The 13,535-nt window shown below is 39.3% G+C and overlaps 1 protein-coding gene across 1 annotated transcript; it reads left to right on the top strand.

The window, feature by feature from the left end:
• Positions 1-407: 407 nt before the first annotated feature.
• On the top strand, positions 408-12,192 carry LOC104165698 (V-type proton ATPase subunit G 3-like). Its single transcript, XM_009705400.1, has 3 exons — positions 408-493; positions 8,700-8,796; positions 12,019-12,192. The coding sequence occupies exons 1-3, from the start codon at positions 408-410 to the stop codon at positions 12,190-12,192; spliced, it is 357 nt and encodes a 118-aa protein (XP_009703702.1).
• Positions 12,193-13,535: the final 1,343 nt, after the last annotated feature.

The following is a 13,535-nucleotide window of genomic DNA, read 5'->3' as shown; positions in this document are numbered from 1 at the left end:
CGGTCTGTTTCTTCACATTCAGGGGAAGTTTTGTTATAAAGAAATTCAAAGAAAGAATTATTTTTTCCCCTCAGTTCCTCTGACAAGATTAAAAAAAAAAAAATCCCCATTGAACTACAAGCCCCTTGGAGTGCTCTTCCCAAAGTGTTAATCAGACACCTCAGCTTTTCTGTGACCCTGAGGAGGGGAGCACATTCCTTTCAACCTCGCTGCTGTGTTTTCCTGATTCTGCACTAGCAGGCCTTTTCACCCAGCAGCAATCCAGGCAGAGCCGGCTGGTTCGGTGCAATCTGGAAGGCTGTTGTAATAACAGACAGAACAAAAAGCACAAGGAAGAGCCTGGCAGCTGTATAAAACTCCCTCCGAGCTCCGGTCCCTGCAGAAGCGCACCGGCCTCAGCAATCAGCATGACCAGCCAGTCTCAGGGAATCCAGCAGCTTCTGCAGGCAGAAAAACGTGCCAAGGACAAACTGGAGGAAGCCAAAAAAAGTAAGTAGCTGGCCTGGTTTTACTGTCATTTTCAACTGTAAGCTCTTCAGAATTACAGTAGCTCATGGAAAAACAACGTTATTTCATCTATACACATCACAGCTGCGACGCTCCTATTCTTTCTTCTCGCTTGGATTAGTGCTATGCCTTGACTGCAGCCAGGCATTTAAACAAACCTGAACATTCAGAGTTTGCTTAAAATTCTGTGTGCGTGCACGTGCTTGTGTGTGCGCGCACACGTGCCTTATTACACTAAACAAGGTTTTCTTTGTTATATTCATCCTGTCAGCTAGATTTATTCTTGCTTTATCTCAATGCCAATAACGTCATTACGGCCTTCCTTAGCTATTTAACCTAGAAGCCTATACATCTCTGGCTGCAGCTCTAGAGCACCAGACTTCAAATTCTCTATTTCTCTTTATAGGTGTTCATCTTTACTTACAAAATCTGGTAACTTGCCTTCTAACCTCAGCTAGGCTTCAAAAAAATTATATGAAAACAAAGGGAGACTTCAGCACAATGATAGTAATCAAGCACTGTCAGTACTATAATAGGTCATTCATATAAGTCTTATTACACAGTACAAGTAATTAGGAAGTGATTAAATGTTCAATTTAAAATAAACATCTTGTTTACTGAACACCTAAATGCCCAGGGCAAAGCACATGTAGACATCCGATATAATAATGTAGACATCCAATGATAACAAATTCAAATAATTTTATTCTAGTCATATATAAGCCAGAAATTAATAATAACAAATATAAAAATGGTGTCTGCTAGAATAATTTAAATCAAAGAAATAATTCTCCTGGCAGTCTTTCCATTATCTATTTCCTTCATTTTCTATGTTCATTTCCCAGTGATTTAATGCAAAATATGGGGACTTTATTCTGCTGAATGGAGGTACCAACCACATGGGTCACTGACCTGCATTAGCACTGAAACATTAATACTGTTTCACAGAGTTATCTTGATTTAGAAACCAGCAGCAGCAAACAATGTTGTCCTGCAGGACTCAACTAAAATGCATGAAGACGATGTCATGTGGAATAGGAGTGTGATGAAGGAATATATTTTGTTTTCCAGGGAGAAATAGAAGCTAAACAAAAATAGTTTTTGTAGTTTCTATATCCCTTCTACACAAAAATCAGCATTGCTGTGTGTTCATTAATTATTAGCGTGACAGGTTAATTTGTACAGCAGCACACAAAAAATAAGTAGAAAGGCAGTACCCCTTCCCTGAGCACCCAGCCACTGCCTGTGCCTTGCTTTTGGGGGGGGGGGGGTGTGTGTGTGGAATTCTCCCACCTTCATAAAACAGAAGGCTCACAAAAAGAAGGCGTTTTGGGGGTTGTTGCTTCCAGCCTGAAAGCAAGGAATAATTAAGTGATTCGATCCTTATATAGCCAAATGAGGTGCTCTGGGTGGGCTGGTGCTTGCCTTCTTTTTTTTCGTGTAGGGCAGATGAAACATGCTGTTCCCCAAAGTGAGAAGCAAGAAAGTGCATGACCTGGAAGGGCACAGCCCCAATGGAGGGAGTGGGAGTTTAGTCTGAACACAGTTCTGCAGAATCAGGCCTTTAGCTACAATACCTTGATGTCGATTACCCTTAACTTTTGGTTTTGGGGTTTTTTTTTGTTGTTTTTATTTCATTTGGACTTGTTTTTAAAACCAAAAAATCAGTTTAGCTTTTTCTAAACCAGCCACTTAAAAAGGGTTTCGTAAATTAAGGAACTCCAAAAATGAAAAGTATCATTATAACATAAAAGTAATGACCAAAGAGGAGTGTCTTGCAGAATCCAGACATAGTTATAGGTCCATTTACTCTACTGTGCAAAAAAATGCACTCCCCTGTCATCACCTCAGCCCCACACTGAGTGCTTGTGATAAGCACAGGGTTTCTTACAGATAAAGTATCTTCCAGATACCTCTAAGTCAGAAACTTGAATTAAACCACTGCCTGTGTTTACCTCAACACGAGTACATTGGTAGGAGTTATTCAGCAGCTACAGAAAAACAGCTATTAGGAATTTTGCTATCAGTAAAAATATTTAGAGTAAAAATATTTCATCAGTGTGACTTTCTTCTCTATTACTTTTAAGGTCAAACTTTTTTTTGCCTGTATAAAAATTAAGAAAAATAAAAAATTCTCATACATAAAAATTGGGAGGAGGGGAAGATGGGAGGAGAGTAAAGAAGACAGAGCTAGACTATTTTCAATTACATCCATTGAAAGGGCAAGAGGCAATAGCACAATATTTAAACATAAGAAGACAACTCTATAACTGTGAGGGAGGTCAAACCCAGGAACAGGCTGCCCGGAGAGGCTGTGGAGTCCCCATCTTCAGAGACATTCAAAACCATCTGGATATGACCCCAATCGAGCTGCCCTTGCCGAGCCTGCTCTGAGCAGGGGGTTGGAGCAGACCCCAGAGGCCCCTTCCAGCCTCAACAGCTCTGTGTGATCCCATGAAACACCTCAAGTTTTTCTAAGAGATTTTATTCCTAGGTATAGCAGATCAAGGGCAAAAAGTTTAAATAACTAATGAAGTGGCATATTCATCTACAGCCTAAAGACTTTGGTGCATCTTTTTGTTCATGTTAAATACTACCGACAGTTTCAAGTAGGGTGCAAACAGCAAAGCTCTTGTGAATTTTAGATCTCATGATCACACAAGCGAGATTAGGCCTTGATGTTCCCAATTTGGGTTTTTCTAAGGACCAGTCCACCCTGGTTTTCATGCTAAACCAAGCATTATAGCTAATCTAATGGAATAATTATACCTAGACAATCATTATTACATTCAACGTTACAAGAGGTTTGCAGTGAAGCTACAAAATAAAATTAGAAATTAAAAAATTTCCATGCTGTCCTTAATTTCAATATTTTTCATAGCAATGTCACTATGCCACCTTAGATACCTAATTGTACTAGCATAACTTAAACATTATGGAACATGGACAAAAGGGATTCTTTTAGTGCCAAATCCCGTTATGGCAAGTCAGAATTACTTCAACAGTCTCTTCCCCAGAGTGATTCTGCAGTTAGATCAGCATAAAGAATTGCATAGTTTGTCTCCAAGTGTAAAAACTAAGATAAAAGGAAATACATGAAATGCAACCAATATACCCAGTGCAACTGGTTAACCTGTGCACATACAATTCGGTGAAACAAGGCAAGGACACGCTACTTCACCCCAGAAAATGCCAGCCCAGATCCACCTGGTACCAGTTCAGATCAGCAGCTTCTGCTCAGGGCCTGGCACTCTGCAGCTCCGGGCTGCAAGGGAAAGCACCGAACCCGTCCAGCGAGCGCTAATGCAGTCCTGTCCCGGCTGAACCGTACGTACGAGCCCCTTTGTCACCGCAAAACAGCCAGGGCACACCACCACCATACGGATGAGTCCGACTACCCTATTTACATTGTAATGCGAGAAGAACGAATGGCAGATCGTTCGTGGGACACAACCAGGAAAGTCGTGTTCAAGGAAATGTGATTAGCAAAACCACCCTTATGCAAACCCTTCAGTGTTTACAGTTGATACATAACCAGATCAAAACGTAATGTGAACACACATAATATTGTATATAAACAGATAATGGGCTTAGTTTTTGCTGACATATGTGCAGCTGTTTGTAATGCAAAATCCACTTTGGATAACTGAAAAATTAGCAAATAAATAAAATCATATTTATACACATGAAACAAAGCAAAAATATAGTGCTAAAGCTCCTCTGTATGTGCTTTTTCATGCTTCTTTTATCCTGGCTTGCAATATCATTGGCCAGTCTCATTTATACCTGACAAATTATTAATAGTTTGTCGGTAAATGCACACATGCAAGGCTGAAACTATTAAACTGATTAAACACAAACCAAAACAGTCTGCAATCCTTTCGTGTTTTACACACAGCACTGCTTTATCTATCATTTTTGCTTTAAGCATAATTTGGATCTCAGATATAACTGAGTATTGTCAGAGCCAAGACATCAATTCTTGAAAACTCTTTCGGGTAAAACAAGGGAAACAAATGTGTCGTGAATGCCGGGCTTAGCAAAACTTGTTTTCCTATAGCTTTTTATATGTTGGCTTGAATTTCTAGTGTCTAATAAAATGAAAACTGATGAAAGATTTCAGAAAATCAGATTAAAAATAAATGTTAATCAAAATAAGATATTGTAAACAGAATTATATCCATGGCACTCTCTTGGATAATATCCAGGACATATTTTATCTACTGAAAAGTTATACAAACTGATCAGCTGCTTCTATTGTATTTTTTTTAAAGTGCAAAATAGTCTTCTCAAAAGGAGCATCCCTAAATCACATTTTGCAGACAATTTAACACTCTTGAAGACAACTGAAGCGGTCCTATTTAAAGAAAATAGGATTAACTTTTGGCAACTTCTTCATATGACTTGATTTCTATGCAGAAATTCAGCTAGAAGCCCAGATAATATGTTTGAAAACAGAAAGCCAATTTTAGTGTGGCAGTTTTTGGAAAGTAAGGTAACTTAGTGTTTGAGCAAATTAGAATGCAACATTTTTGCTTTCTACTGTCTTTGTCTTGCAAGATCTGAAAATCCCCAACAACCTAAAAATCCTGACCAGTTCTTTTGGATCTAACCAGAGCCAAGTATTTCATTAACATCACAGAAATAGCTAGAAAGAAGAATACAGCCTTTCTCCATGCTAATAATGCCCTCCCATGTCAGGTAAGAAAATCTAATAGAGGGCTGACTTGTTACAGAAAGTTGGTTACAATTTGGCCAATTTAACATGCCTAGAAATTTATAGGCTGTCAGCTACCATAATCATGGACAACAGTGGAGAAGGAAACCAGGTACAGCACAGCTGCTCTGCTGCTCTCCATCTTCAAGGATGGGAAGGAGGGACAAAGGGGCAGCAGCAAACCTAGCCCCCACAGCATGCCCTTTGTGGCAAAAGTCTCTTCAAACCTGGACCTTTCTGTACCTCACCTTTATGATCCTAGATGAAATGTTGCAGGGACAGGTTGGTTTGCCCATCCTCCTGTATTTCTTGCCCTCTTTTTGCATGATCTTGGCTGAATTTCAATGCTCTGCCACTCTTCAGTGTGTAAGGTTTGATTTCAGCTCAGCTGTGCTCTGCAGAGAAACCCACCCAGAAGATGAGTAAGACTTTGAAAAGGCAATCCTGTATTGCACGACTAAGGTAGCAGACAAGTGGTTAATAACAGACTGATTAATTAATTTTGGTTTGTCTCTACTGAAACAGCAGGTTAAGCTTTAGTTTCTGCTTAACTTAATCAGGTGGAGCATATGCACTATCGCATATGTTGGCAGTTGCCGATTCTGTCCACAACGTTGTTGAACTAGCAGTAATTTACTCACAGCTTTTCCACTTAATTAAATAGGAAGCAGCAGGTTCCTGCTGTGCCAATCCTAAAGGCATCATGGAAAAATGAAATGGCTGCCACCCTACAGTGACACCCTATGTATTGTGCTTACTCCAGTGCACTGTCAAGAACTGACATGTATGTATATATATACTTCTTGGTTCACTAGCTACATTGTCAGAGGCAAATGAACTGTTGTTTTACAGTTAATCTTTTTCCATTTTGTGCGTTTTAAATGGATTTATCTATCTATCTGCTGGCCAAATATGCAACATATTTACTACAGATGGCCCCCCAGATGGAATTTGAAATTAAAATCCCACTGATTTTGAAATAATTTAATTTGCTACAGAGATCCAGTTCCTCAGCTGGTGAAATTGGCAGAGCTTCATCATAGTCGCTCCCCCCAACTTCCAGCTACAGAGAATCACCCCCCAGCTCCGCTCCTAGAGGAAAACTCTATAAAAGGCTGATCAGCTCCAAATTTGGAGAGGAGAATAAGGGAAACTTCAAAATACAGACCTAAACCTGGTTCCAAATTTTGTTGTCCAGACTGATGTCAGGCTCTTACGCAAATCTGTCAGTTCACCCATCCTGGTCCCAAGACTTCATACAGTGAGTAGCAGAAGCTGAAGGAATGAGCTCTTTTCAAACAAATAACACTCTGGGAAAGTACACACTTGGTTTTAAAATGCGTCTCTGCCCCTAAATACATAAACACAGTGCCTCAGTGGCAGAAGGACTCTGAGAAATATAATTAACTGCACAAGAGAGTGCTGCACCAATGAACTGAGAGTCAGTAAGGCTGTCTAGCCCTCACCAGGTTGTTCCTTCCTCTAAAAAGCTTTTATACAATCACACACCCCAGGTCCTACAATAAGTACACCCACAAAATCAAGCAGTCCAGGAATCAAGACTTTAAAATGAAATTCACATTTCAGGCATCTCTCTGCTTCTACTCACCCACCTGCAGATAATGGCTTCAGAAGGAGACATCAACCAGGCAAACAATTTACTGCTGGATCAGGCATTTTACCCAGGCTTTTGTTGAATCTCAGATGAATCAAAAACAACAGTCTTCCTCCTGAGGTTCAGCTTCCTCCTTGTGCCATGCTCAGTGGAAGCCAGTTGCTATATGCCACACCTGATAGGGGTTCAGAGGCCCAACACAGGTGTAACCAATCCAATTAGCCACCTGGAGAAAATAAATCAGAAATACTAATGCTTGTCTTTCTAGCCTAGTTGGAGAATGTTTGGAGAATCCTAAATGAATGTTGGAGAATTCTAAATCCTTATGATTTCAGAAAAGGTACTGTTTTCAACTTTCATGCTTGAATTGAAAGATTTAAGAAAAAAAAACAAAAACAACCTTACAAAAGTATTCATATTGCTTAGTGATGTTAAGTGGTTACAATAAGTAACTAAATAAATTATGTTTCCTGCATCAGATCAATACGCCTTTTTCAGTTGCCTAGCCTCCACTTTCTCATTCTTGTGATACTCTGACTTAAACAAGTAAGCTGTAGTTTTTTCAGCCAAAGAACTTTCTCCCATTAAGAAAAGGGAGCAAGCTTATCCTTTCCCACTCCTAAAAGTCCAGCTGCACAGCAGAAAGAGATCTCAAAGTCAGCATCAGCCCAGCTGTCTCAAATACAACATACCAACTTTCACTGCAAGAGGTTTATGGCCCCATCAGCTAGAAACTGACGTTTTCCTCACAAAGTAGCACAGCAGAGTCCTGTGGAAATCCATGCAACTTTACAGACTTGATACAAAACAAGCAGACAGAGATGCATCACCGTGGGGTGGTTATGACATGTTCAACACTTGATTCATGTAAAAACTTAATCATCACATTCCCATCAAACGTTTCACTCCTGTCCTTAACGTAACATCCCTGCTAGAGCCAGGAACTACCTTATGCCCAGTTCTGCAATGACTTATGTCGGCTTGATTTGATAAACCCTTAGCATTTTACCTAAGACAAAGTAACTATTTACAGTGAACAAAATTAAGTATGTAAACAAGCCTGTTCAGGAGGAAGGCTTTAGTTTCGACTACAGCCTAAAATGCCATGCTCCTGTTTAAAAAGAACAGGAAAACCAAGACTTTTTAATCACTTTCATGTTTTCTATGCATTGGTAGAGAATACTATTGCCTCCTTTTTCTCTTAATCACTCACCTCTGCATTCAACAAATGTTAGGGGAAAAGGGTGGGGGAGAAGAGGACAAAGCCTGAAGGTTGCAACGCAGTTTGGTAGTGGTTAAGACGTATCTTGCAATACTTTGGAAATCTGCCAGCTCTAAGCGGAATCCAGTTGGTGCAGGATGAAGGGATGCTGGCAACCAATCAATACAGTAAATCTTACAGAATAACGTCTTTTCCCATCCGTGACAACTAAAATCTGTTATTTGGCTGCTACTCTTGCCAAGGAAGGAAAGATAGATATTTATTTAAACACCAGGCTGTGATTTAAAAAAAAAAAAAAAAAAAAAAAAAAAAGCATTTGTGTTATGAGAAAATGTGTAGTTGCAAAAAGACTTCTGTTAGCAAACCAACAAGCTTTTCATTTGATGTCTGCTTTCGCACAGGGAGTTGGTCTCAAAAGATGGGTACTTGCATGACTGGCTTTCAATCAAAAAGTACCCTACCTAAATCACTTTGGCTCTTCTGACCATTCGTGTGCAAATAGAGCCGCTGTTGACTTCACACGAAGCTTTGTCTGTTTTACTATGCCATGTAAAATACCTCTGATTTAGAGAGATTCATCTTTTGGGATACAGCGACAAGTGTGAAATAAATCCCTGTTTCTTCCCCCATTAGGGGAGGGAAAAGAGGCTGAAGCAGGCCAAAGAAGAAGCCACAGCTGAGATAGACCACTACCGGTTACAGAGGGAGAAGGAAAAAAGGAACAAGCAAACAAACGTAAGAAAGAAACCTGCATATGCTCTTTTGTAGTGTCAGTCTGTTCAATGGTAAAAGAAATTGCTTCAGCGTTACATGAAGACTTCTGCAAACTAACGTCATCATACTGATTAAGCACAGAGATATCACCTATGATGTGTATATGCTTCATTTTGACTTCTTCACAGGCTTTGAATGTATTTGTAGAACTATTGTGGACTTTCACTGCTAAAATTGTCCAGATTCTACATTTAGTTCATGCTTGTCCTTTGAAGACATATCTCCCTTAAGGAAAAATACCTCTGAGTCTTCTTTCTTTAAATCCAGACAGACCTCATTCCTGTCTTGAAATTGGAGGTTTCAGTAAGGTGCATGTTTCAGTAAAAGCAAAGATTTAAAATCTTTCTTTCTATTTCTGTTCCACTTTAGCTGACTTTTTTGACTGTATCTTCGATGGATTGAAATCACCAAAACTTTTGAGTTTTTCATTACGTTTTCATAGTAAAAGCAGTCTGACTGATATTTTCATATCTGAATTACAGTACATTTTATACATTTACGCCATCTTGCAGTTTTTTCTAGTATTTTCATGAAGGTTCATAAACCGTTCTCTTTTTACTTGGTGACCTTCCTCTTATGTTTTTGTTCTTGTTTTTTTCCCCCGCTTGTTTTGTGCAAAGGCAAGGAAACTACATGTGCAAAACCAGCCACAAAAAAAGCCAAAGAGGTCAAATAACTGCTTTACCAACCTGTCATTTTAGTCACACTTCACATAAAACATTTTCCAGCAGAGATCACAAGCCTTAGGAGCAGATATACACACAAAGTCTCTAACATGCACTGCCAACCCCCAAATACACTGTCACACAGCCAGGCCAGGTGGAATTGTCTCATATGTACAATTTCAGATGTTTACTGACACGAAAATAAAGTAAAAACACCTTTAAAATTTGTTCACCTTTTCAGTCAAGCCAGACTTCTTGTTTTAAGTCTGAAATAGCAGAAGAGAAAAGATGTTGCTTTGGTGTGAACTCAATTTTTTCATCACAAACAAAATTAAAGCTGCAGGGAAAGGCCACTGTTTGTCAACTGAACGTTTCACACAAGTAGGACAGAGCACATATTGCTCCTCAAATGACAGCATGTTGTACAAGATCATTGCAGTCCTCCTTCACATTCCCTGACCCCATTATGTCGAACATTTATCTACCCAGACAAATATCATCATTATTAACCTGTGCCTGGAAGGCAGTCAGGAGCTCCAGCTAAGCCAGTGCAGAGGGAAGTCTGAGGTACAGATCAGTTTACTGGCTCAGGTATTTGGACACAAGTACTTTTAATTCTTTGTCACAGTCTCATTTAATGCTATTCCTCCTCTTACTTCATCTTGCTGTATCCAAACTGGGGTACATTTTCTCATACCGTGAGATGTTCCATATCAGTCCAGAATGAACAACAGCAGCAACAGAAAATAATGATTAATTTGAGGTTCGAGTGACAATACACAAGATCTTTTTTCAAAATATACAAAGTTTAAGCCCAGATCTCAAACCAATTTTGCTAGTGCTCATGGTATTTGTACTCAGGGTCTGAGATCACTGAACTCTGGAGATGTGCAGCCTAGTTCTGAATTTTGCGGCTTCCAACTTAATGTAATGTTTTCGTGACTTTGGAATGACACTAGCATAAAACCATCATGGGCAAAATAAGGGACAGACCTTCAAGGTCAGCAGAAATCATAGACTAAGCAGAGTATTGTTTGCATTCTGACAAGAAAAAGGTCTTCAAATTCAGGAGTAGAAAAAGGGAGGAAAAAAAAAACATAGAAGAGTAAGAATCTCCTATCTCAAGTTACAGTATTAGCATGAACTGAGAGAGCAGGTTCCCAGGCTACAGAGGCTCTTCTTAAAATTATAGTACTTTTCTTGAGGTTTCTCAAAGTATTTAGTAGCTGGATAACATGCAACCATCTGGGATCTCTAGAAAGTTATTTTCCCCAGTGCAAAAAATCAGCTTCATAAATCTGGTCTAAGCTGTACAATCTTTCCCACGTGAGACCCTTACAATTTGTCTAAAAGCTAAAATAAAATGCCAGCTAAAAATAGTTACTATAGAAAACTATAATATTTTCCTGATATTTACAATTATGTCTATGTCCTGTATTTCTTCCAAACTGGAAAGTGTTTGACATCTGGATTACAGACAAACTTCTTACTACCTTGCCAGGTACTGATAAATAAAATTGTAAAGGTGATTTGTGCAAAAGATCTTAATTCAGCTGGTTTTCCTTCTTTTAAGGACTACATTGGGCTGAAATCACATGGAAAATAAAGCTAATGACTCCTCCCTTGTTTCTGGTCATCTTTGAGGTATCCCATTAACATCACAGGTTAGCTTCAGCTGCGAGTCCACCCCAGAGAACCATGACAGGAATAAGAAGAATATGTTACTTATTCCTTTCCTTCTCTGTCAACATGCAGAAATGTCTTCTGCTCTCCCCTGTGGAATTCTTTAGCTGGAAACCAATTTCTCTGCCAGTATCTGAAGGACTTTTCCACAAGGGAGGAATTCAAGGGATGTTGGGGAAGTGGGGGAGGAGGGAGCAAAGTCATGGATTTGGAACGTGTGCATCTGTTTATAACATAACCTTGCTAAAATGTTCAGCGAGTTTAGAGTCAATTAAATTCTAAGCGAATGTCCTGATATTAACTGTGCCAGATGCTGTCTGGTATTTCGCCAGATAAGAAAATGTAACATTAAAAGACCTTGTCTGAGGCCTATTGAGGGTTATACATCACTAACGGCTGAAGACATTTCAAGTACTCTGAAACTGTAATTATGCATTGTCAGGAAGGCTTTCCCATGTTTTGTTCCTTAGCCACACTCACATTCATTCTCAGTGAGGCCAAACAAAGCACACTGGTGATAGAACTTAGTTGACTAGTCATTAAAATAGAAAACAAATTAAAATGAGCGATATAAAAGACAAAATATGTACAATGCTGTTCCCACAGTGAGCTGAGAAACGTTCATTGCACAGGGAGATTCCCATTGCTAATGAGCATATGAGAGTGTTCCCTTTAATGCTGTTTTTATGCATACAGTTCAACCTAGATCACACCCTTACTGTTAGGAAGCACTGTAACATGTTTGCATTATGTTTATGCTAGATGACGAAGAAAAGTACAATAAACATAGTCATATATAACCATTTATTTTGCTCAGAGGACTTCTGCTTTTCAGGTAATGGGCTCCCAAGGTAACCTCTCCACTAAAATAGAAGAGCAAACAACAGAAACCATCCGAAACCTCACTACCAGCTACCACAAGAACATGGAGAGCATGATGAAAAAGCTTTTGAGCACAATATGTGACATCACCCCTGAAGTTCACCCAAACTTCAGACACACAGTTTAAGATCCATTGATGTGCTGGGGAAGGATGTTTGTAAAAAGTAACCTTCTTTCTTTATAAGCATAAATATTTCCTCATTTATTGTTTCTGAGAAAAAAAAGAACACTAAAGCCAAAAGCATGCAGTTCCACATAGACTTTTGACGTGACAAGAATTATATGGGGTTTCACAAGCATTTGTTGGAATATTGTTTCCTGTTGGTAGCTAAGCCCTTTTCATCTAGACAGGGGCAAGTCAACAACAGCAGAATAAATGATTATTTGACACCAGCAGCTTTTCAGTGGGAGTCTTTATTCCTTTTCTTTTATGAAATGTTCTGTACTAGGATGTGGTGTCGCATAAAGCCTGTTTATCCCCATCTTTATTGTACTTCAAGTCATGTGAAATAGAATATCACAGAAACTTTAAAATAAAGCATTTCTGTCTTCCTTGTGACACACAGAGTGGTCAGTTTATGCAACATACAGGAACTCTGTAGCTTTTGGTCAAAAAGAACAGGTCAAAACATTTTCAATTTAAGTATGACAATTTAAAGCAAAATATAGCTGACTTGTACAGAATTATGTTCAAAAGCTGTACTCAAAGTATTGTCTTGTTGTTTAACTACACCACAAACTTCATATAGCTTCGCTAAGTCTGTAAAATGAGAACAGCAGTAGCCATTATTTACAAAATTGCTTTGGTTCAAGGCGCAGACTAGCACATCCCTCATTATCTATACAGTTCACCAAAAGCACAGGAATGCATGGGCTCAAACTCTACACCAGCTACGCTAAACGGTACCTTAATCCACAAGTTGTTCACAGAAATCACGTCAGTTAGAGCTCATTTCTGTTACCCTAAGTGACCTTGAGTAATACTTCCCTCTGTAATGGCACAGATTTCCCTTGGAATAAATTCTAGTGAAGTTAGGAAAATACAATATGATCCGGTGCTTTCAAGGTGAAGCCCATTAAATCTGATGAGAGGCTGATGGGAGGCACTGAGGAAGTGGGGGTCTGGCACACACCTGCATCACAGATGCCTTGTCTCCACTACAAAACTACACTGAATTAGAAAAGAAGCTTGAGAAATTGCAATGACTAGCAAACAATAGCCATGATTTTCAGTCCACGTAGACACAGACAAATCATTTCAATTTCACAGCAGCTAGTCATAGGCAATCTCCTGTTCCAGCGAGGTTTACACAGCTGACATGCTGTCATGTGTAAAATGACCGTAAAGCTGTAGTCAACTTAATGTCAGCAAACATGACTCCTCAAGGCTGTGCCTGGATGCCACATAATCTCCAAACCCTGACTGTTACAGTCTCCTGTGCTTGATTATATTCTCTGGGGACACAAGGA

Source organism: Cariama cristata, unplaced genomic scaffold (assembly GCF_000690535.1).
Source record: "Cariama cristata isolate BGI_N322 unplaced genomic scaffold, ASM69053v1 scaffold6720, whole genome shotgun sequence".
NCBI classification, from domain to species: domain Eukaryota; kingdom Metazoa; phylum Chordata; class Aves; order Cariamiformes; family Cariamidae; genus Cariama; species Cariama cristata.
Note: the sequence above shows the minus strand (reverse complement) of the source record. Positions and strands in the feature narration are given on the sequence as shown.

Bases quoted from the DNA above. Each gene is read 5' to 3' on its own strand.
- LOC104165698 (XM_009705400.1), top strand. From the start codon at position 408: ATGACCAGCCAGTCTCAGGGAATCCAGCAGCTTCTGCAGGCAGAAAAA. The intron at 494-8,699 runs GTAGCTGGCCTG...CCATTAGGGGAG, and splicing joins GAGGAAGCCAAAAAAAGTAA to GGAAAAGAGGCTGAAGCAGG. The intron at 8,797-12,018 runs GTAAGAAAGAAA...TCTGCTTTTCAG, and splicing joins AAAGGAACAAGCAAACAAAC to GTAATGGGCTCCCAAGGTAA.